The sequence below is a fragment of the Helianthus annuus genome, chromosome 10 (genome assembly GCF_002127325.2).
Source record: "Helianthus annuus cultivar XRQ/B chromosome 10, HanXRQr2.0-SUNRISE, whole genome shotgun sequence".
NCBI lineage: Eukaryota > Viridiplantae > Streptophyta > Magnoliopsida > Asterales > Asteraceae > Helianthus > Helianthus annuus.
Window position 1 is genome coordinate 15,238,872 of NC_035442.2, and position 26,366 is coordinate 15,265,237.

The window sequence follows — 26,366 nt, forward strand, 5'->3', positions numbered from 1 at the left end:
CTGAGTTCAATAAGCGAATATAAGCGTTTAATGTGCTTCCCAATATTAATAAAATTTAGAAATCAGACAACTGGAGTGTTTAACAAACCTCTGAGGTTGAAAGCTCTATAAGGGCATTAACGTCCTTACTTGCAGCCAGCCTTCTTGCATCGTTCAAGAGGGAGCGGTTTTGGTAAAAGCAAGTATTTTGGAAAGACAGAAAACGAAAAAATTGATGACATCCATTTTAAATTCTAAAACACAAAATCTAGCCTTAAATGAAAATACTAACATACCTCTTCTTCACGTTTATTCCTCAGCTCACTAATTTTGTGATAGGCCTTGTCCTTTTTCTCGATCACTACACACAATTCCTCCTCTAAAGAAGCAATCACATTGTTTATGGCCTCCTTTTCAGTCTCGAGTGTCTTAAGTTTGGCCTTGATAGCTTGATGATCCTTGCGGACCCCGTCAAGATCAACGCCAATAGACTACAAACAACATGGAATCATAATAAGCATTAATAAATAAACTTTTACACTGGTATATAGAAGAAGAGGCGTTCTTACTTTGACCTGGTCTTGAATGGTACGATTGAGGAATCATTGTTGACTTCAAAGTTGAAATCACCAGGTGGAGGTGCATATTCTTGTGGAAAAGCACTTGCAAAAATCTGTAACGATTTATAAAACCGTTAGATAGTAATTCTTTTATTCTAATGATAATAATAACGGAAGTTAAAACACAACTGTGAAGATGAACCAAGACGCTTGGAGGCCCGCCAAATAACTTCGAGATTTTTATCCCCTTTTTGCTTAGCTTTATCTTGGTAATCAATCCGGCCGAAGAAAAGAGAATCAAATCCAACCTAAATGATCATAACGACTAAAGTTTAAAACTTTAAAACAAGTAATAAAAGTGATATTAACAGTTTTTATAACGACTAAATTACGTTAACTTCTATTGACGGTTACAAAAAAGGAAGATATAAAAATCAAATTTGAACCTTTGGAATTGAGTAGTGAATGTCTAGCTTCCTTCTTCTTAGTGGCTTATTCTGTAACGCACGCATGGCAGTTCGAGCAGCACGAATATCGTAGTACGATATCATCACAAAACCTCTATGTTTACATGCTGTGTATAATGTTCTAATGTCACCATGTTGCTACAAGATAAACAAAATACCATGTCGTAAATAATCAACAAATGATGAAAAATACGAAACGAAATCTACACGAGACAACAATTTCCTAGATTCTTGTCTAGAACACACAAAAGAGGATTTTTTTTCGTTATTGCCGTAATTGAAAATCAAAAACAACAATATTAATAAATTCAACAAGATGGTAGTAGAATTAACTACCTCAAACAAAGCTCTGAGTTCTGAATCCTCGACATTGCTATTAATATTACGCACAAATAAAGTTCTTGACGGATGTTCTCCATACGGGTGTTCTCCAGCAACGGTCCCCACGCCATTTGTAAGACTAAAATGGGCCAACCCATTACCAACGACGCCATCGCCCAGGCTCACCTTTGAAATGCCCAAATTCAAGTTATCCATGTCAGATTCAAGTTCCATACCACCTCCACTTCCGAAAAGATCATACTCTTCTAACTCGTCTGCACGGTTAGTTAAAGCGTTGACATCAATACCATCAATTACACCAGCTAAAAGATCGTCTTCATCAGGTAACAAGTTTCCGATTGAGTGATTTGCAAGATCTTCTAGCAAACCATTGTCTTCTAGAGATTGAAGATCGTTCTCTTGATTATTCGATATCACTGCATTTTAAAACAATCAATAATGTTAAGAAATTGTTAGCAACAATTAGAAATTTTGATGGTAATTTAACAAATAGTAGAAGAATTTTATTTGAAAGCGTACACTTCTCATGGGGAAAAACTGGTAATGAACTTGAGAAAAGGGATGCGTCACTTGAAGCGTCATTGTAATTATCAGATCTTGTTAACATGTCCTTTGCCCCGTTTCCAACGGCTTTCGAATAATTCATTGGTGTTATTTTCGAGGGGTCTGTCATAAAATAAATAAATAAATAAATAAATAAAGGATTTTTAATGGATTTGAGTTATTGCACAGTAAGTAAATTTCAAACCTACCAAAAGGAAAATGATGTGAAGAATGATGCATTACGGAACACACTTCTGTCAGAAAAGAAAGCTTCAGTCAAACGCATATATGCAAACAATAAATAAAAAAATTGAGCTTTGATTTACATATTGGTTTTAGTTATGACGATAAAAGAATACAAATGGTTTACTTCATAGGAAAACTGTATCAAGATTATCAGGCATGCTCACATATGTCACACCCCCAAAATACCACCTAGGGAGTGTCCCTGTCAGGCGTGTGACAAACCAATAACGAGCCACTAATCATATTGAACCACTCATAATGTTGAATAAAATCATCAATTATTCTGAAAAGTACTGTCAATAAGTTTAAAAGATAACCAACATGTTCAGCGGAAGCAAATAAAAGAAAACATAATCAACTGTTTCAGTTTAAATGTGTGAAATTAATAAACCCATCATTCGTATCCAATCAGCACGACCCATAACCACTCCAGCTACTTCAGACAGCAAGTTCCAAATCCATATAACCTAACAACCTGCGAGCATGCAACAAGTGTATCAGACAACGCTGGTGAGTTCATAGTTTTACGAAAACGTTGTTTACCAAGTATGTAGTTAATCCATTGAAGTTAATTCCCGAAGTAATGTTGAAAACAATGTTGATAATACCCCAATACAAGACGGCTTCTGATTATTTTGCCCTTTCTCCAATGCTCCTATCAAAGCATTGGTCATGACTAGGTCATTAGTTCAACACCCGTCCTCCCAGGAACGGGGTGAGGTTGCCAAACCTAAGTAGCGCTACTAACTAATACCATGTTACCTTCCAGGTAACCAAACAACACGGAGGGACTTTAAAGGTGATAGGAAGAGTATATTATCCAACATTCCCGTTTTTACCCAAAAGACTTATCCCTCCCAGGAATACCCACTGGCTGTCCCAACCACTGGGACGCATGCTCAAGAAAGATGAACTCACCTTTGTTTTGCTCGGTAAGATTAAAGTATGTGTTCACGGTTTGATCAATCCAATCCTAGTATGGTTTCAGTACCAGTCAGTTACACACACACGTAAATCACATATCTTTATTATGCAAGTAACGAACAAGTTTGTCACATATCATCACACGAGTTATAACGAGTATTCAAGTTATATACACCTTCACATCACAAATCCATATACCATAATGTCACACATTAACAGCTCAATTACCATTTACATTGCATATGCTCATAATATCGATAACTCATAACATCTTATGATCATTTTGGTTACAAATATCTTGCATCAAAACCACATAAAGTCCAGCCCAAGCACCTAACCCGTTTAATGTCGGCCCATATACCTTAACACTTCGGCCCACCAATCAACTCCCCTAATCCACATGTTTCATGCGTATGTCTAACCTACTGTTGACCGAGACCAATAGATGAAATAATCATTCAATATTTGAAGTACATAAACATTATTTCCCTAAATCCTCAAATAGTCATCAAGATAATTCGTTCCTTTAGATTACAGTGTATATCACATTTGTTCATAAAAATATGTATCCATTATCAATACTTCACATAAAGAAAATAATATTAAATCATCATAATCATCACCCTATTTCTACCCTTCACTATACTGACACATAATTAAGGTATGCACATGGTTCACTAGATTGAGACTACCACCACCCACATGGCCGCCAATTTCCTTACACAAGGTTATCAACCACTTAATTCCAATTCCATTGGACCGTTGAACTTCTGTTAAATCAATTCTTATTAGGAGTTATTTATTTGTTGCATGCACAAGTAATAACAAGCACCCATAAGTATCCAAGTATTATAATTCGGTCCACATATAACAGCCAAGATGATGATAACACATGCCTTTAATCATACCATACTCATGCCACCTAACACCATAACTTACAATAATCCCCCCCTAATTCACCTTCATTATTTGATAACAGGAATATCTAGCAATACTTCTAAATGGAACGGAAATCATGTTTAATCAAATAATCACAAATAAATATCCAACTAAATCAACAATATAATCATTCAGTGTTGGTATATCACGAACAATCATCGGCACCGTTATTGTTTTTACATGACTACCTATAAGTCATCATGCATGTGAATTTATAACCATTCAATCCTAAACAACATTCATATCCAGTTCTAGCATGATCCTAGATCATCCTTATAACTCCTCATATGCTCACATAAATCATTCATATAAACACAGTTAAAAACAACCATAAAGCTTGAATTAAAAATCAAGATTGACATACTAACCAATGAGTGTGAAGATGAAGAGAGTATGTTGAAACGAGAGGGGGGTCTACTGAGTTCGTGCGATCAAAGAACCAGAGGTGAGGGGGTAGGGTTTATTAAAAGCCTAAGCATATCTAATTCACGTATACATGGATATATAAAATCTAATAGGTAGTTAGGGCGGTGACCCATTCAATGTTTCGTCTAGGTAATGGGCTTAAGCCCAACAAAAGGCTGCCGAGATTAACTTAGGACAAGTGCTGAATTGGGCTCGGAATCGGCTCAAGTAACACAACCATATGATAAGTGATCTAGATTTACTAACCTACTGTTTGGTTTACTCACAAAAATCATTATTAAAATATCCACTATGGCCGACAATTGTATATAGCTTTCATGTTACTATTTGACCAACATTAATCCTATTGTCCTTCTATTGGACCAAGATAGTGGTTCTGACAAACTGATTTAGCCTACTAGACATTTATAACTATCACATGATAACCATTTATCATATCAATAAACACAACAATGGCCGACAACTCAATTAAATCAACAACGGTTATTAAAATAGAATGTTTTAACATATTTGAGAAAGGAAAAGATGGAACGTTACCGACCTTGAAAGTTCGGGTTGTCACATCATCCCCAACTTGAAAGAAATTTCGTCCCGAAATTTGATAAGTAAGCACGAAAAAGTGAAGCGATAGGAACTCTAGTTAAATTATATGTAATACTACACAAATAATAATCACAAATAATAGTCAAGCATTACACGCAATCACTAGGCATCCAGATAACTGCACAGACACCACGTAAACCAAATTGTAAAACAGGGTTGCGAGGTCAGTTGGGTGTTACATCATCCCCAACTTGAAAGGGAATTTCGTCCCGAAATTCGCTAATAATATCGAAAGTCGGTCCCATCGTTTGAACAATCAGGGATAACAGAGCTTCACTTGATCTTTGTGTTCTCCCACCGCGAATTTCCACTATTTCTTAAGCTTAACAGCTTCCCAAGGGGTTCAAGTACAAATCTTGGATCTGTGACTAGGTTCTCATTTCCATATATGTGTTTCTGGTTGCTAATATCCTACCTTGACTTTCCCACATGTCAAACTTCGTTCCCATGCGTGGATATCTGGGCCTTCAGGCCCGGTCACCCACATATGGTCTTCAGGTTTCAATGCATCCTATCAAAACTCAGGTGAATAGGATATCGAGGCCCATGTGCTTCGCCTACCCCATTTCCCTAAGCTGAGAAAGCTGAGAAGACGTCCTCCTAATTTGATTCCCAAGAGTTCACCGCTCCCCGCAGTGCTAACGAGGTTAAGGCTACGCAATCTTCGAAAATCCCGTGATGAATCTGTGATAGTGTCCAGCGAATCCAAGGGATTGCTGTATCCCAGAAGGAAATCAGGATTTGCCTAGGGTCAATTCTGAAATTCCACCTAACGATGTGGAAGCAAACTAGGTAACTATTCAGAAGACACGTCAGAAAATTCACGAATAACTGGAAGATACTCTATCTTCCTTTCTTAAAGTGGCGAATCGGTGACAAGAGCTAGTATAGTAGAGTAGCCCTTCCGTAGACACTTCTGGGCTTTCACGATTGAGACGATGCCAACAATGGCACCATTACGATGATCTCAAACTGATAAGGATTCCCCACTGGGGAGAGGGATACGCACGATTTTCTCTTTACAGAGAATTTCCGCTTGATGCATAGATAACCAAATCCATGTCAACGACCACGTCAAAACTTACAAGAGTATTGGGAAGTAGGTCAATGTCGAACACTTGACCCATGAGATCGAGTTTGCATCCTATCCAAGCTATCGTGTTGCTATCACGCCTGGTATAGCCTATGCCATGCTAAATGTCCTTCCATGAGCATCGTTCCCAATGTTTGTTGTTTTCGCTACGAGAATTTCCAGTACCGTCGTCGTTCCTTTGGTTATGTGTCGTCTTGATTTAACAACTGCCAATCCATGCCGTAGGCACCTTCGTCCTCATACTGTAAGCTACGATTACGAGCGCTTCAATGTCGCCGTGCTTGTTGCCCTTAATGTCGCTGCTTGTAATGGGGTCCTGTGACATTTCACCAACAGGGTACATCTTTTCGTATTCCGTGCCACGTCTTAAGACGCTACTCATGGTGCGGGCGGTTACACAGTCCGCTCTACAGTCAATCGTCATCGATTTTGTCCTGATTGGTTCGTAAGAGTCGACTCCCATGAGTCTCTGGCTAGAGTTAAGGATTCGATTGGGGTCAAATCGCTATTGTTCGTTGTCGGTAACTAGGGTCGTTCAAATGCTGAAGTCGGTAAGGTACTACGTTTACCCTCTTATCCATCGTCCTTGCAAGTTGACTGAGTAATACACGGTATGTCGCGAGAGTGTTGTAGAAGTGATCGCACTTCGGGATCTAAGGCGTCAACACGCTAAGTTCCAGCAAACAAAGATAAGTGAGGAAAGTATCGTCCAATCGTTTGACGCTAAGCTATCCAACTTAGGGACGTTCATACTAGCACCTAACATTCTACACAGTTCGCTAGGCGTTCAGATGTGTGATCAGGTGATACTCAATAGCATCGAGATTCATAAGGATTCAAAAAGGGGTGAAAAGATCATGTTCGAGTAGGAGACAATCACTGCTATGACTCCTATAGACTGCTGAGTTCTAACATAACACCAACTAGCCGAGCGGAACCCTTTTCACACTCGTTAAGCCTCACTGGGACTCACATGCACCTCACGTTATTATTATGTGTGCACCCATAATAATAAGGCGATTTTCATGCTGATCTCAGTGCCTCTTAACTTGCGCTAAAAGGTTCCCCACATTCAAATAGCAAACAAAAGGTTTTACAGGATCAAGAATCACAATAGTCGAAGGGTAGCGTCACACTAACAGTTCACATAACAGGGGTTGGTAATATAAGGGCTCATGCAGTTGTGCCAAGTGTGCATTCACGTGTAATGTTATACATAAGTGTACACTAGATATACTATGCAATAGTAAATGAGAAACGAACCTTGCAGTCTGGAGCTGAGTGTCATGGTCGATTTCGGTACTGTTCGGTTATAGTCTGGTTTTATGAAAACGTTTTAAAACCAAGTTCACTATAACCAGTGGCTCTGATACCAAACTGTCACACCCCCAAAATACCACCTAGGGAGTGTCCCTGTCAGGCGTGTGACAAACCAATAACGAGCCACTAATCATATTGAACCACTCATAATGTTGAATAAAATCATCAATTATTCTGAAAAGTACTGTCAATAAGTTTAAAAGATAACCAACATGTTCAGCGGAAGCAAATAAAAGAAAACATAATCAACTGTTTCAGTTTAAATGTGTGAAATTAATAAACCCATCATTCGTATCCAATCAGCACGACCCATAACCACTCCAGCTACTTCAGACAGCAAGTTCCAAATCCATATAACCTAACAACCTGCGAGCATGCAACAAGTGTATCAGACAACGCTGGTGAGTTCATAGTTTTACGAAAACGTTGTTTACCAAGTATGTAGTTAATCCATTGAAGTTAATTCCCGAAGTAATGTTGAAAACAATGTTGATAATACCCCAATACAAGACGGCTTCTGATTATTTTGCCCTTTCTCCAATGCTCCTATCAAAGCATTGGTCATGACTAGGTCATTAGTTCAACACCCGTCCTCCCAGGAACGGGGTGAGGTTGCCAAACCTAAGTAGCGCTACTAACTAATACCATGTTACCTTCCAGGTAACCAAACAACACGGAGGGACTTTAAAGGTGATAGGAAGAGTATATTATCCAACATTCCCGTTTTTACCCAAAAGACTTATCCCTCCCAGGAATACCCACTGGCTGTCCCAACCACTGGGACGCATGCTCAAGAAAGATGAACTCACCTTTGTTTTGCTCGGTAAGATTAAAGTATGTGTTCACGGTTTGATCAATCCAATCCTAGTATGGTTTCAGTACCAGTCAGTTACACACACACGTAAATCACATATCTTTATTATGCAAGTAACGAACAAGTTTGTCACATATCATCACACGAGTTATAACGAGTATTCAAGTTATATACACCTTCACATCACAAATCCATATACCATAATGTCACACATTAACAGCTCAATTACCATTTACATTGCATATGCTCATAATATCGATAACTCATAACATCTTATGATCATTTTGGTTACAAATATCTTGCATCAAAACCACATAAAGTCCAGCCCAAGCACCTAACCCGTTTAATGTCGGCCCATATACCTTAACACTTCGGCCCACCAATCAACTCCCCTAATCCACATGTTTCATGCGTATGTCTAACCTACTGTTGACCGAGACCAATAGATGAAATAATCATTCAATATTTGAAGTACATAAACATTATTTCCCTAAATCCTCAAATAGTCATCAAGATAATTCGTTCCTTTAGATTACAGTGTATATCACATTTGTTCATAAAAATATGTATCCATTATCAATACTTCACATAAAGAAAATAATATTAAATCATCATAATCATCACCCTATTTCTACCCTTCACTATACTGACACATAATTAAGGTATGCACATGGTTCACTAGATTGAGACTACCACCACCCACATGGCCGCCAATTTCCTTACACAAGGTTATCAACCACTTAATTCCAATTCCATTGGACCGTTGAACTTCTGTTAAATCAATTCTTATTAGGAGTTATTTATTTGTTGCATGCACAAGTAATAACAAGCACCCATAAGTATCCAAGTATTATAATTCGGTCCACATATAACAGCCAAGATGATGATAACACATGCCTTTAATCATACCATACTCATGCCACCTAACACCATAACTTACAATAATCCCCCCCTAATTCACCTTCATTATTTGATAACAGGAATATCTAGCAATACTTCTAAATGGAACGGAAATCATGTTTAATCAAATAATCACAAATAAATATCCAACTAAATCAACAATATAATCATTCAGTGTTGGTATATCACGAACAATCATCGGCACCGTTATTGTTTTTACATGACTACCTATAAGTCATCATGCATGTGAATTTATAACCATTCAATCCTAAACAACATTCATATCCAGTTCTAGCATGATCCTAGATCATCCTTATAACTCCTCATATGCTCACATAAATCATTCATATAAACACAGTTAAAAACAACCATAAAGCTTGAATTAAAAATCAAGATTGACATACTAACCAATGAGTGTGAAGATGAAGAGAGTATGTTGAAACGAGAGGGGGGTCTACTGAGTTCGTGCGATCAAAGAACCAGAGGTGAGGGGGTAGGGTTTATTAAAAGCCTAAGCATATCTAATTCACGTATACATGGATATATAAAATCTAATAGGTAGTTAGGGCGGTGACCCATTCAATGTTTCGTCTAGGTAATGGGCTTAAGCCCAACAAAAGGCTGCCGAGATTAACTTAGGACAAGTGCTGAATTGGGCTCGGAATCGGCTCAAGTAACACAACCATATGATAAGTGATCTAGATTTACTAACCTACTGTTTGGTTTACTCACAAAAATCATTATTAAAATATCCACTATGGCCGACAATTGTATATAGCTTTCATGTTGCTATTTGACCAACATTAATCCTATTGTCCTTCTATTGGACCAAGATAGTGGTTCTGACAAACTGATTTAGCCTACTAGACATTTATAACTATCACATGATAACCATTTATCATATCAATAAACACAACAATGGCCGACAACTCAATTAAATCAACAACGGTTATTAAAATAGAATGTTTTAACATATTTGAGAAAGGAAAAGATGGAACGTTACCGACCTTGAAAGTTCGGGTTGTCACAACATACATGTTCAAGTCAAACTTAATCACATAAATTGATGTTAACTAATTACGATCTTCGGCTTTAATCAACATAATTGCCTATCATCATCATCCAAACAGCAATAAACAGATTCAAAAAGCACATCCAAACAATCCCTAAGTTTTTAATATCTATTGACTAAGACTGTTAATACTTAACAGATGGTCCAAACAGGGTACAGAGTTTAAACCTAAAACATAACTGTATCAAGTACTTGCATATAAAACTAAAGAACATTAAAACAATCAAATCAATAATAGTCAACACCACTTATGATGATAATCATTAATCAGACAACAATGAAGCATAGAATGCTTACAGACACAATCATCCGCAAAAATATTTGAATTTACATGAAGAAAAAGAGGAAAGTTAAAAAGATAATGAAAAGTAGTAGGGAACTGATCTTTCTTTTAAGCCTTTCTTTTTTTTTTTTAATTAAAAAAACTGATTTTTAATTTAAATTCTCATTAAGATAACAAGCAATAATTACTCAAATTCACAGCAAAATCATAACTAACTATATGATCCACAAAACCCCCCAACAAATAATCAACAATCTACACACCAATCACCAACTAAACCCTAATCTAGTAATCTTTCACCCAAGAATCACAAACCCCATTTGAAATTAGATCAAAAAGATCCAAACCCATAATGGGGTTTACAATTTTCACACATAAAAACGTGTAAAAACAACTTCTACAAATAAAAAAATTAAATCGATTCAGATCCAGATCTAGATAAACCTGCTACCACAAAGCAGACTTGTCACACCCCCAAATTACCACCTAGGGAGTATCCCTGTTAGGCGTGTGACGACTAGTAATGAGCCACCAATTACATTGAATCACAAGTTTGAAATAAAATGCCCTTATTTAATAATATTGAATCCCAACATAAGTTAACCAAAACCACAAATTTAGCGGAAGCGTAAGTAATTCATAAAGTAATTCAAGACGTCCATAATAAATAAATGTTTGATATATATGTCCTCAGCATGACCATGACCACTCCTGCCCTCCAGCCAACAAGTTCCTGCGTTCCAAGTACCTAAGGACCTGCGAGCATGTAACACACGTATCAGACAAAGCTGGCGAGTTCACAGTTTTAGAAAATGTTTGTTACCCGTTGTATGTAAAACCGTTCAACAACCATTACAAGTAATATTGTTAATATCTCATTTCCGAACAATGACGGCTCCTGTAATACACAACTGCCCTTCCCACGTACTCCTATCCAGTACTGGGCCAGACTGGGTCATTAGTTCACCTCCGTCCTCTACAGGAGCGGTGTGAGGGTGCCAAACCTAAGTAGCGCTACTAACTAATACCCGATGAGGGACTTACAAAAGATGATAGGTGAGAATATTAACCAATATACCCGTTTTTACCCAAAGACTTATCCCCCCATGGGATACCCACTGACTGTCCCCAACCACTGGGACGCATGCTCGAATGTAGTGAACTCACCTTAGAGTGCTCGGTAGGTTATGTTACTTGTTAAACAGTTGGTTAGATGCGTCCTATCATGGTTTACCAGCAACAATGAGTTTAGTATTCGCATCTAATCACGTACTTCATCACAAGTTACAGTCATGTAATATATGCACATAACGTCATGCCACAAGCAATAGTCGATCATGTAACACATTTAGTCATAGCATACATCCTAACCATTTCATAAACTAAACATATGAGTCACATAGAATTTATATCACATCCTTTCACCATTTGTATATAACTTCACGGGTTGAGACTTTCTCACCCGCATGCTCAATGGGCCGCCACACTTGGCCCGGTGCGGCTCCTTTAATTTGTCGTAACATCGGTCGTCATCAACACCCTAATCTAAGTTGTAACAATCATAACATTATCACGTTAATATACTTGTTCATTTGGGTCATGTACCACTTCGTATTACAATCAGATACAATAATCAACAACCTAATAATCCATTTCATTACTTGCATAACCAAGTAGCCCAAAAGGTCCGGCCCAACAGTAAGGTAAGCATGTGTTCAATGACTTGTAGGACAAATATTCTACTTAAGCATACGGCATCTCATACAACAACACACACATAAAAAAAAAAATAATGATACGCCGCCCCCTGCCCCAATTACATCAAGCCGATAATCCCACCAATCCCATCCTATGACCGAATACACACAACACCATGACAGCCACAATATTACAATTCCTTGCTATACATACTTAAATTTCACACATAAAGTAATCGGTGCCATCATGTCTTGCATATGTGAGGTCCAATCAAAATTAATGTCTTATTTTATCATTCCAATTCATTTACTCACATGTACTGACACATACATCCCATCACCTTGAATGACCTTGATAATCTATATCATACACATGTGATCTAAGCAAAATGACATCAACAATTGAACAACCATATGCCGCCCACTACATATAAATCACATATATCGATTGGACCATAAAAATCACATATATTGTTTGTATAAGTCACATGCATGGATACACTCCACTACTAACACCCTCACATGATTATACTGACAATCCTTTCCAAGCAATTATTATCATATTCATCATATAAGTGATATCATATTTATCATAATTAAATAATACCTCACAATCAAGAAAGTCAACAAGTAGAGATTGCTGGTCACTATTATCTTCACACAGGGGTATGCCGCCGCCAAGCACAATGGGTGAATGGGGTTTTGTGATGTGATGATTGGGGTTTTTAATAATAGGTCGGGTGCAAGTCAGTAATATAAATAGTAATATAAATGAGATGTAACCCTACTTTGGCGTGAATAGGCTGCGGCCCAGTTGCACACTTGTTAATCTATGCTACGTTTGGGCCATGAACATCATTCTATAGGTCGGACTTGATCATATAGGGCCGTATGACTTGTTTAGTTTGTCTAGTTTAATCCACTAAAGGTGCGGCCCAAAATTTGTGGGAGATTATCTTACGTGCAACCATAAACTTAGCGAGATTATACCAACACAATGAAAGGGAATAGTAGATAGCGGGAAAGTAAACTGACTAGATTAGACTCTACTAACCTTAGAAGTTCGGGTTGTCACATCATCCCCAACTTGAAAGAAATTTCGTCCCGAAATTTGACAAGTAAGCACGACGAAGGGATGGAGCGAGAATTCATGACTGCTGTGGATTTTGTTCAAGTGTTACATCATCCCCAACTTGAAAGGGAATCTCGTCCCGAGATTCACCAGTTTTGCTAGACTCTGCCTTGTCTTTGGGAAAAAGGTGAGGGTACTTTAGTTTCATCTGATCCTCGCGCTCCCACGTGAACTCCGGTCCACGTCTTGAGTTCCAGCGAACCCTCACAATAGGAATACGACTGTGTTTGCGCACTTTGACCTCACGGTCCATAATCTCGACGGGTTCTTCCACAAACTGTAGCTTGTCGTCGATCTTTAATTCTTGAAAAGGTACTGTTAATGGGTCGTCAGCATAACACTTCTTCAACTGCGACACATGAAATACATCGTGAACATTACCCAGCTCAGTAGGTAACTCCAATCTATAAGCTACCTTGCCAATACGCTCCAGAACCTTAAACGGCCCAACATATCGTGGATTCAGCTTGCCACGTTTCCCAAAGCGCACAACCCCTTTCCACGGTGAGACTTTCAACATGACTCGGTCATTCACTTCAAACACTACCTCCTTGGCACGTTTGTCTGCATAGGCTTTCTGACGATCACGAGCAGCTGCCATACGTTCTCTGATTTTCACGATCTTTTCTGAAGTTTCGAGTACTATCTCAGGACCCGTGATCTGACTATCACCCACTTCAGCCCAGCAAAGAGGTGAACGACACTTCCTCCCGTACAGTGCCTCAAATGGTGCCGCCTTGATACTGGTGTGGTAACTGTTATTGTAGGAAAACTCGACCAACGGCAAATGCTTCTCCCACCCCTTTCCAAAATCAATAACGCATGCCCGTAACATATCCTCTAGCGTCTGAATGGTGCGTTCACTCTGACCATCCGTTTGTGGGTGATAGGCTGTACTCATATCGAGACGTGAGCCGAACGATTTATGCGTAGCCTGCCATAACTCCGAAGTGAAACGAGGATCTCGATCAGAAATAATAGAAGTCGGCACTCCGTGCCTAGAAACCACCTCTTTAAGGTACACCGCTGCGAGCTGCGAATATTTATCTGTCTCCTTGATCGCTAAGAAGTGTGCTGACTTTGTGAGACGGTCGACAATCACCCATATAGTATCGTTTCCAGCCTGTGTTCTCGGTAACCCCGTAACAAAATCCATAGCGATCTGTTCCCATTTCCACATGGGTATCTCCGGCTGCTGAAGTAGACCCGAAGGTTTCTGGTACTCTGCTTTGACCCTAGCACAAGTCAAGCACTTACTCACGTATGTTGCGATGAGGGCTTTCATATTCGGCCACCAATACAAAACCTTGAGGTCCTGATACATCTTATCGGACCCTGGGTGAATAGAATATCGTGACTTGTGTGCTTCGTCCATCACAAGTTCTCGAAGATCTCCGAATGAAGGAACCCATATTCGTTCCATGAAGTAGTAGATACCGTCAGACCGTTGCTCGAACCTCTTTTTATGCAGACCTCGTAATCCTTCAGCCTCGATATTTTCTTCCTTTAATGCCTCAATCTGAGCCGTACGGATCCGAGCAGGTAGATCGGAGTGAATAGTAAGCTGCAGGGCACGAATACGCTTCGGTTTCGGTTCCTTGCGGCTAAGAGCATCCGCTACGACGTTAGCTTTACCCGGGTGATACTTGATGGCACACTCATAATCATTGAACAACTCCACCCAGCGACGCTGACGCATATTCAACTCTTTCTGATCGAAGATATGCTGAAGGCTCTTGTGGTCGGTATAGATGGTGCATTTCGTGCCGTAGAGATAATGCCTCCAAATCTTTAGTGCAAAGACCACTGCCCCTAGCTCCAAGTCATGTGTCGTGTAGTTTTTCTCGTGTACTTTCAGTTGACGAGAAGCATAAGCTATCACCTTCTCGCGTTGCATCAACACGCAACCGAGACCCTGAATCGAAGCATCACAATAAACCACAAAATCCTCGGTACCATCTGGTAGAGATAGAATCGGCGCGCTGCATAATTTCTGTTTCAGAAGTTGGAATGCATCCTCCTGTTTCGTTCCCCATGAGTAGACGACCTTCTTCTGTGTTAATGAGGTGAGTGGCTGAGCAATCTTCGAGAAATTCTGAATAAAACGACGATAGTACCCTGCTAGACCGAGAAATTGCCGCACCTCCGAAGGATTCTTTGGTGCCGCCCAATTTCTAATGGCATCGATCTTGGCAGGATCCACATGTATGCCCAATTCGTTAACTATATGCCCCAGAAAATGCACCTCCCGTATCCAAAAATCACACTTTGAAAATTTTGCATACAGTTGCTCTCTCCTCAGGAGTTCTAGAATGAGGCGCAGATGCCGCTCATGATCTTCCTTGCTCTTAGAATAAATTAGAATGTCGTCGATAAAAACGATAACGAAGTCATCAAGGTATGGCTTGCACACGCGGTTCATGAGATCCATGAAGACCGCTGGTGCGTTGGTTAACCCGAATGGCATAACCAAGAATTCGTAGTGACCATACCGCGTTCGAAACGCTGTTTTGGGAACGTCTTCTTCTCTGACTCACACCTGATGATAACCCGACCTTAAGTCGATCTTGGAGTAGAAACTTGACCCTTGCAGCTGGTCAAACAAGTCGTCAATACGAGGTAAAGGATAACGGTTTTTAACCGTCACCTTGTTGAGCTCGCGATAATCTACACACATCCGGAAAGACCCATCCTTCTTCTTTACAAATAGAACTGGGGCTCCCCAAGGAGAAGAGCTAGGTCGGATGAAACCTCTATCCAACAGCTCTTGGAGTTGGTTTGACAATTCCTGTAACTCCCCTGGCGCAAGACGATAAGGAGCACGAGCAACCGGGGCTGCCGCTGGGGCGAGGTCGATCTGAAATTCCACCTGACGATGTGGAGGCAAACCAGGGAGTTCCTCAGGGAATACATCAGGATACTCACGAACGACTGGGAGATTTTCAATCTTCCTTTCATCTGACTGTGAATCAGTGACAAGAGCAAAAATTGCAGGATAACCCTTACGCAGATACTTCTGAGCCTTCATTGCTGAAACAATGCTAACCGGGGTCCCACTACGATGACCCTGAACTGATAAAAATTCCCCACCAGGAAGGGGGACACGTATGATCTTCTCCTTACAGAGAATCTCCGCTTGATACTTGGACAACCAATCCATTCCAACGATCACATCGAAGCTTCCAAGAGTAATAGGTATTAAGTCAATGTCGAATACTTGACCCAGAAGATCGATTTTACACCCAAGTAGAACATGTGTAGCTTCGATAGTTTTACCATTTGCGATTTCTACTATGTGTTTCATTACGAGAAGTGTAGGACTTAGCCCTAACTGAGAACTGAACTCCAAAGACACGTAACTCCAGTCGGCACCGGAATCAAATAAAATAGAAGCAATAACACCATTCACTGAAAACGTACCAGTAACTACGTTGCCGTCGTTCCGTGCTTCACCAGCTCCCAACACAAACCCGCGCCCACGCGCGACATTACCCGCATTGTTGTTCCCGTTACTACCCCCTGTGTTCTGCTTCAACTGAGGGCAGTCTCGCTTGAAGTGCCCCTCAGCCCCACACTGAAAACACCCCTTCTGAGTACCCTGGTTCTGCTGAGTCTGTTGTCTACCCGACTGCTGTGATGACTGCTGCTGAGCTGGAAAAGTGGCCCTACAATCCCTAGCCATATGCCCTGGTCGATTACATCGATGACAAACACGAGCACACTGTCCCTTGTGATGATAGTTACACTTGCTGCACAAGGGTAGCTTCCCTGCGTATGATCCCTGCCCTGATCTGTTACCCGAGTTCTGATTCACTGATGTTGTCTGACTGGAACTGCGGGTGCTGCCAGTATCCGTCTTCTTCTGAGGCTGTGCAGAGTTGGACCCCTTGTCGGTATCGTTCCACTTACGCTTGCTGTCTATGGCAGGGGTAGTAGCTGTAGTAGCGGTAGTAGTAGTAGTGGTAGTAGAAATACGCGGTGGTAGATCCCCGCTCTCCACCTCCTGATCAGTGATTTTATGCGCCAAACGAACGATCTGGGTCAGGTTGTTGAGGTTTGCGGCAGTGACCAAGCCCTTCACTCGTGGAGGTAACCCCTTAATAAACAATTCGATTCTTCGTGGCATGGGTCGGGACAAGTTTGGACACAAATCAGCTAACTCATATGACCGCTTCACATACGCCTCGATTTCAGACCCCACCATTGTCAGATGATAGTACTCATTCTCTAACTTCGCTATTTCATCTCGAGGACAGTATTCCTCCCTCATCAGTTCTTTAAAATCATCCCACGTAGTGGCGTTCGCCGCCTCAATACCTAGCAGTTGGACCTGGGCATTCCACCAGGTCAAGGCACCATCCTGAAGCGTGCCTGCTGCAAACTTTACCCTATCCCCAACTGGGCAGTTACATATCGCAAACACTGACTCCGCCTTTTCGAACCAGCGTATAAGTCCCACAGCCCCTTCAGTGCCACTGAAGGTCTGTGGCTTGCAATCCATGAAAGTTTTAAAAGTGCAGACCGGTGGGTGAGGCTGGTTTTGTGGCGCCGGCTGACCTATTAACGAGGGAAAATAAACCAACAAGTAAGACATCAAGTTTACGATTCAAAGGAAAGGAATGTCGGGTACGTATCATACCGGCCTGATAGGCTGCCAAGGCTGCAGCCACCTGAGCGTTGAGTAATGCTTCTAGCTCAGCTTGGGTCATATGAATTTCGCCACGCCCACCACCGCGGCCTCCATTACGTCCACCACGACGACCTCCACCACGTCCGTTCATGATTCTACAATTATGGGAAGAAGGAACGATTTAACAGACCATTTCAAGCAGATGTCAAGTATTACTATAGTATTCACAGTTTTCGAGGTCCTAACACAAGATTGACTAACAACGTGGGATTCCTTTTTCACACTAGTCGAGACTTACTGGGACTCACATGCACCCCACGTTGTTATTATGTGTGCACCCATAATAATAACGTGATTTGCATGCTTATCTCAGTTCCTCCCTACTCCTGTTAAAAAGGTTTCCCCAAATTCATGCAGTACGAACGACGACATCACGACATAGAGCATGTAAGTCCAAGTAGAGTCCCATTCTTAAAACACGTGGTATAAACAGATAGCATAGTAATTCGTGTTTGCAATATCAAGTGTACGTTCGAGTGTGACACTAATCATAAGTATGTACTAACTATGCTATGTAACAGTAAACAGGAGACGAACCTTGCTGCCTGGAGCTGAGTGTCATGGTCAATGTCGTATCAGTTCAGTTATAGTCTGGTTTTATAAATCAGTTTTAAAACCAAATTCACTATAACCAGCGGCTCTGATACCAAACTGTCACACCCCCAAATTACCACCTAGGGAGTATCCCTGTTAGGCGTGTGACGACTAGTAATGAGCCACCAATTACATTGAATCACAAGTTTGAAATAAAATGCCCTTATTTAATAATATTGAATCCCAACATAAGTTAACCAAAACCACAAATTTAGCGGAAGCGTAAGTAATTCATAAAGTAATTCAAGACGTCCATAATAAATAAATGTTTGATATATATGTCCTCAGCATGACCATGACCACTCCTGCCCTCCAGCCAACAAGTTCCTGCGTTCCAAGTACCTAAGGACCTGCGAGCATGTAACACACGTATCAGACAAAGCTGGCGAGTTCACAGTTTTAGAAAATGTTTGTTACCCGTTGTATGTAAAACCGTTCAACAACCATTACAAGTAATATTGTTAATATCTCATTTCCGAACAATGACGGCTCCTGTAATACACGACTGCCCTTCCCACGTACTCCTATCCAGTACTGGGCCAGACTGGGTCATTAGTTCACCTCCGTCCTCTACAGGAGCGGTGTGAGGGTGCCAAACCTAAGTAGCGCTACTAACTAATACCCGATGAGGGACTTACAAAAGATGATAGGTGAGAATATTAACCAATATACCCGTTTTTACCCAAAGACTTATCCCCCCATGGGATACCCACTGACTGTCCCCAACCACTGGGACGCATGCTCGAATGTAGTGAACTCACCTTAGAGTGCTCGGTAGGTTATGTTACTTGTTAAACAGTTGGTTAGATGCGTCCTATCATGGTTTACCAGCAACAATGAGTTTAGTATTCGCATCTAATCACGTACTTCATCACAAGTTACAGTCATGTAATATATGCACATAACGTCATGCCACAAGCAATAGTCGATCATGTAACACATTTAGTCATAGCATACATCCTAACCATTTCATAAACTAAACATATGAGTCACATAGAATTTATATCACATCCTTTCACCATTTGTATATAACTTCACGGGTTGAGACTTTCTCACCCGCATGCTCAATGGGCCGCCACACTTGGCCCGGTGCGGCTCCTTTAATTTGTCGTAACATCGGTCGTCATCAACACCCTAATCTAAGTTGTAACAATCATAACATTATCACGTTAATATACTTGTTCATTTGGGTCATGTACCACTTCGTATTACAATCAGATACAATAATCAACAACCTAATAATCCATTTCATTACTTGCATAACCAAGTAGCCCAAAAGGTCCGGCCCAACAGTAAGGTAAGCATGTGTTCAATGACTTGTAGGACAAATATTCTACTTAAGCATACGGCATCTCATACAACAACACACACATAAAAAAAAAATAATGATACGCCGCCCCCCTGCCCCAATTACATCAAGCCGATAATCCCACCAATCCCATCCTATGACCGAATACACACGACACCATGACAGCCACAATATTACAATTCCTTGCTATACATACTTAAATTTCACACATAAAGTAATCGGTGCCATCATGTCTTGCATATGTGAGGTCCAATCAAAATTAATGTCTTATTTTATCATTCCAATTCATTTACTCACATGTACTGACACATACATCCCATCACCTTGAATGACCTTGATAATCTATATCATACACATGTGATCTAAGCAAAATGACATCAACAATTGAACAACCATATGCCGCCCACTACATATAAATCACATATATCGATTGGACCATAAAAATCACATATATTGTTTGTATAAGTCACATGCATGGATACACTCCACTACTAACACCCTCACATGATTATACTGACAATCCTTTCCAAGCAATTATTATCATATTCATCATATAAGTGATATCATATTTATCATAATTAAATAATACCTCACAATCAAGAAAGTCAACAAGTAGAGATTGCTGGTCACTATTATCTTCACACAGGGGTATGCCGCCGCCAAGCACAATGGGTGAATGGGGTTTTGTGATGTGATGATTGGGGTTTTTAATAATAGGTCGGGTGCAAGTCAGTAATATAAATAGTAATATAAATGAGATGTAACCCTACTTTGGCGTGAATAGGCTGCGGCCCAGTTGCACACTTGTTAATCTATGCTACGTTTGGGCCATGAACATCATTCTATAGGTCGGACTTGATCATATAGGGCCGTATGACTTGTTTAGTTTGTCTAGTTTAATCCACTAAAGGTGCGGCCCAAAATTTGTGGGAGATTATCTTACGTGCAACCATAAACTTAGCGAGATTATACCAACACAATGAAAGGGAATAGTAGATAGCGGGAAAGTAAACTGACTAGATTAGACTCTACTAACCTTAGAAGTTCGGGTTGTCACAAGACTGTAGAAGCAGTCAGATGAAACGTGAAACTGTAGAAGCAGTCAGATCTGAACGCAAACCCATAAGATTTGAATGTAAAAGACTCAGATCTGCAAAGTAATGTCATCTTCATCTTCCTCACCCCCATCTTCATCTACACCAAACCAACCGAAAATGTCAAAAAATGACCTTGAGTTGACGAAAGCAAGAAATGGAAGAGAAACAGGGAAGAAAAGGAGAACCAACAAAAGATTTACGTACCTGGTTAACTCGTTCTTAGATTTGTGTATACGGTTTGAGTCCTCTTCCCTCTTTGCGAGAGAGAGAGAGAGTGAGAAGGTGAACGAAGGAAGATGAGTGTTTGAATTTTGGTCTTGCGGGGTTTGGTTTTCACCAGGTTTGTGCTTTTGGGGGGTTGAAGATGAAGAAGATTAGGGTTTGAAGAATGCAAGAGCGGCCGAATGAAATGAATAGGGTTTGGAGAGAGATACGAACATTATATTGGATCCGAAATATAAAATACGGGTCAAGAATATCCGGTTCAAGCTCCGCGTGTGTTGAATGGGTTTTTCAACACTTTGTGCTTAATAGGTTTGTACAATGGGCTTCAAAGACTTGTAAAGTGGCAAATGACCATTCTATCCTTCCTATATGCTTTATAGAGTAGTATAGATATATATATATATATATATATACACATATATATATATATATATATATATATATATATATATATATTCTAACATAAATTGACAGTGGGTGATAACCATATCGTGTTATATATGGTAGCTAAGACATATATACACGTAATACCTAGTCGCACGTGACATGTTTAATAATTATGCAAGAATATAACAAAAATAATTATTTCTCATGTTTCATTACCTAAATATCTATCTTTATATGTTTTGAAGGTTACCTCAGGACTCCACCCTATTATGTCTAGACTCCACCCTATTATGTCTGATATACAATTGTTTGTGTGAAACTAACTATGTTGTCTCTTTTCACACAAACCAATTGTAAACCGAACAACGTTTTAAGGATAATTATTTGTAATTAATTTTTTATAATATATGCATTTTCTCACTCCATATGTGATGTAAATCATTAAAATTCATGGTAAAATTGCTAATAACAAGATTAACGATGAATACAAAAAAATGTGTTCAAAGAGTTAACTTATGTTGTATGATATGACAGTGTCATATCAGTTATTGGCGTCTTTTTATATATAGGATTATATATTTTTAACATACATTAACGGTTAGTGATAGGCACCTCACATTATATATATATATATATATATATATATATTATGATAACTAAAAGCCTTAAACATATATACACATAATACTTAGTCACACATGACATATTTAATAGTTATACGAGTATATCACAAAAATAATTACCTCTCATGTTTCATTATCTAGATATCTATCTTTATGTGTTTTGAAGGTTACCTCTTGATTGCACCTTGTTCTTTCTAAAATACATTTTTTTGAATCCAACTATTCTGTCTATTTTCACGCAAACCAATTGTGAAGCGATCAACGTTTTAGGGATAATAAGATGTAATTAACTTTTTATTTTTTAGTAAATGCATGTTTCTCACTATATCTGTGGTAGAATTCATTAAAATCCAAGGTAAATTTGCCAATATTAAGATTACCAATAAGATGTGTTCAAAGAGTTAAGTTATATTGTATGAGATGACATTAAATGTTATATCGGTTATTGGCCTTTATATATATATAACAAGAGTTAATAGTTAGTGATAGCCACATCATATTATATGATTGCTAAAAATTATTTTACACTACTACCCAAATATTAGTATTGTGGAGAATTCACAAACATAACATTAATATAACTTTATTGCTGTCATGAAACAATTAACATGGTCAAATTTCTTATTCCCATGCTCCTCTATACACCCATGATGGATCATCATATGGTTTAAATTCTTTTGATAAATAATACCCATCTTGTTTTAATAGCCAATAAACATTTGTTATATCAGCAAAATCCCCGTTGACATATTGTGCAACATCATCGTCATAAACATGAAAATGTGCCGATCTTGAATTATCGGCAAAATCTCCCATGAAAAGAGTATTTCCAAAAATACTTGCACAGAAATGAAAATGATACGCAAGATTTAAAGTGATGTTGTGATGACCGAGATCGTCGTCTCCGGATTTCACATGAACATCGATTGTTGAAGCTGGGATTCCGTTGAATATATAAACGGTAACAGAACTGGTGAAATAACAATCGGCAATGACAAAGCACGTGAAATAGCTCAATACAATGAAAAGGGAAAAAAGCTTCTTTGTAACGGAAATGCTCATTTTTTCAAGTTTCGAAAAGTGAGTATTCTAATGTGTTGCTCTACACATGCATTTATATAGAATTCATGGGTAAAAAAATGTATTTTATTCTAAAATGTATTTTAGTCTAAAAATGTATTTAGACCAATGGGGTGGTGGTCCATTGGCAAAGGCAAAACCTTTAAAACACCTAGATTGGGAAGGGGAAGGTTTTGGGTTCAAGTCTCACAGACGACGGGGAATTAAAGAAATTAGCCGTTCAAAAAAAAAGATCCTTGATCACATCATTTAATGATTAATATTAATTTGGTAGCATTTCAATAATTAAAAATTAAATGGTAGTTTGTAAAAGGCAAAAGGAAAACCATAGATTTGACCTCTTGTGTTGACTTTTTTTTTTTTTGAAAAATTAAATACTAATTTTACTAATATTTAAAACTCAAATAACTTTTATATACTTCATTTTATTTTTATTAATTATACCATAAATCAAGCGTGTTTTGTTCTTTTTAATATATGAATAATATTGATTTACTTTTTATAAAGAAATTGTTTATTTTTAAAATGCAACACACTACACGAATAATTATGTTGTTATACCATTTTATACGATGTTGTTACGTACAAAGGTCCATTTATGAATGCATATTTTTTTTGACAACATAAAAGCACAATGTAAAATGGGATAATAGCACCATATTTATCGTAATTAAAAAATGCATTCAAAACCTGGGCACGTCACATCACAACGTAAAATGGTATAACAACAAAAAAAAACTTACTTTTTATAAAAATATTATATCAATATTATTATACATATATCAAAGAGCAAAAGAAAATGTTCGATTTTATGGTATATGTATATATGTTAAAATAGTGGAGTTAATTGAGATTTAAAAAAAAATGTGGACATGTAAATGAGCACAAATATCCTTACCCATACAAAACCTTCATAAGTATACGTGTTGGCTCCTCATTGCTACTTACGCTATATAAAAGGATTCGTTCATATGTGTGTGTGAGTGGGAGATTTACAAGCTTTGAGTATCATGTTTTCGTTAAATTACCTATCATATATCATTATTAAAAAAACATATAATAATTTTGAATATGATTTTCTATACTAAGTGAGTTATATTTGCTTTTCAATAAATCAAAATGTATATTTCAACTGGTCAATGATCATTAAGTTTTGTTACAATAAAGCTATAAATAGTTAATGAATGCTTGTGTAAAGTTAATTTATTTATTTGTATCTCTTCAAGATATTTTGTAGAACGAAAATACTCACTGCTCTCTATATCTATATTAAACTACAACCTTTTTGTCCACCAAGGGAATTGAACCCTTACAACTTAGAAAGGTAAAAACCTTATCCAACATCATGGCATCGTCAGACCAAAAGCGCTTTGATATTTAATCAATATTAAAAAAAAATACTTGACCGTACTGGAAATACCCCAAACCTGGGGTCTTAATATTTTAATCTTTGGCACATTGTTCTTAAACAAGAATTTCATAAATAAGCAATGGAAACATCCAAGACAAAACAACTCTTGACATCCAAAACTGTTGTTGGTGCATATCGTATGACAACAACTTTGTGAAAAGGTCTTTGGATATCTTGTGAACATTGGCAAGTTTAGACAACTTGAAGGCTTAGTTAGCTAGTGGTCTAAGCAGATTAGCATGGTTAGCTAGTTAGCGGGTTTAGCTAACTAACGGCTTTAGCTAACGAGCAGGTTTAGCTGGTTAGCAGTGTTAACATGTTTAGCGGGTTTAGCAGGTAAGTGGCCTTAGCAGGCTTAACTTGTATAGCAGGTTTAGCGATCTGATGTATGGGCCAAGCCCACTCTGCCAACATGTGTGATATATAAACATGTTTGCATGTCGGGTTTTGGCTAGGTTCCAGAATTGCTAGTCAGAGAATGTGTGAGTGGTTTTATGTTCTTGAGAGTCTTGAATTGATTGTAAACTTGTTTCTAGATAATAAATAGAAGACTAGTTTACAATGATATCGTATTTGCTTGTTTGATAAACTTGTTTTACAATGATCTCGTATTTGCTTGTTTGATAAACTTGTTTACTGTTATCATTTGATCTACTAATAGGATTCCACACTCCTAGTTGAGTATGAGTCTTGTTAGGATCCGTCTAAGGGAACTACAATTTGTATCAAAGCAATAGGCTCTATAGTGTCTGGTTTAAGATTGGTTTTCTACAAAAATAAGTGTTTTTTTTTCTTTTGTTTCACGTATTAAACAAGTGTTTCTTAGGTTGTTCTTGTTTGATAATCTGTTCTTTGGGATTCTCGAACTGTTCTGAGTTGTATTAATCAGTTTTCGAATTCGTTTGAGGTTACTAAATTCTACAGTTTCATCAGAATTAACAGGTTTATCGCTTATGGTTTCAGCATTATCAACGGGCTTAACCTTTAGCGGGTTTACCCCAAATAACGTGGTTATCCTTTAGTGTGTTTAGCCTATTAGAGGGTTTACTCTATTAGCGGGGTTACGTTGTTTACCATGTTTGCAGACTTAGCGGGTTTGTTGGCCCCAATTGATCTTTGATCTCTAGAACGTGAATCGAATTTGAATATAACTTTAATCTTTGAATACATGTATGTTTTACAATTGAAATCTAAAGCCCTATTTATAAGTAACTAAAAGGTGCGATTGTAGAGACGTGTCTCTTCACGAACGGGTGCGTCTCTTGATCTTGTGGATGTGATTGTACTTGAAGAGGTGCGCCCCTTTCTTTTCCTTTGAAGCCCTCGATCAAAGGGTGTATCCAAGGGACACATCGATTCCTTTAGGGAGTTGGTTGGGAGTTGGTTATCAACTTCTGTTTTGTCACATCTAGTCCCCGTACTTCATAACTACCCCAATACTATCTTTATACTATATACATGATAACCCTTGAAATTTAGGATGTGTAGGGATTAATGATTTCATTCACCCCCTAATCACGAACATCCTTGAGTTGTTGTAGATCTTGAACTCCAAGCAGTTTTATCTTCTCGAATCTCCTTGGTATCCAACACTTCACATGTATCTTCTT

The 26,366-nt window shown here is 38.6% G+C and overlaps 2 protein-coding genes across 2 annotated transcripts; both read right to left on the minus strand.

The window, feature by feature from the left end:
- Window positions 1-13: 13 nt before the first annotated feature.
- On the minus strand, window positions 14-21,121 carry LOC110880641. Its single transcript, XM_022129122.2, has 10 exons — window positions 20,996-21,121; window positions 10,956-10,974; window positions 2,101-2,145; window positions 1,868-2,014; window positions 1,343-1,764; window positions 986-1,144; window positions 770-847; window positions 572-652; window positions 276-470; window positions 14-187 (listed from the first exon to the last, which is right to left on the minus strand). Exons 1-10 carry the CDS (start codon window positions 21,119-21,121, stop codon window positions 80-82), a joined length of 1,380 nt encoding a protein of 459 aa, XP_021984814.2. The 3' UTR covers window positions 14-79.
- A 1,765-nt stretch (window positions 21,122-22,886) lies between these two features.
- LOC118482597 (S-protein homolog 5-like) lies at window positions 22,887-23,327 on the minus strand. The gene has a single exon (XM_035978137.1). It carries the CDS (start codon window positions 23,325-23,327, stop codon window positions 22,887-22,889), a length of 441 nt encoding a protein of 146 aa, XP_035834030.1.
- Between the last annotated feature and the right edge of the window lie 3,039 nt (window positions 23,328-26,366).

Bases quoted from the DNA above. Each gene is read 5' to 3' on its own strand.
- LOC110880641 (XM_022129122.2), bottom strand. From the start codon at position 21,121: ATGGGGGTGAGGAAGATGAAGATGACATTACTTTGCAGATCTGAGTCT. The intron at 1,145-1,342 runs GTAGTTAATTCT...TTTATCTTGTAG, and splicing joins AACTCAGAGCTTTGTTTGAG to CAACATGGTGACATTAGAAC. The intron at 653-769 runs GTTATTTGGCGG...AAATCGTTACAG, and splicing joins AAGGGGATAAAAATCTCGAA to ATTTTTGCAAGTGCTTTTCC.
- LOC118482597 (XM_035978137.1), bottom strand. From the start codon at position 23,327: ATGAGCATTTCCGTTACAAAGAAGCTTTTTTCCCTTTTCATTGTATTG.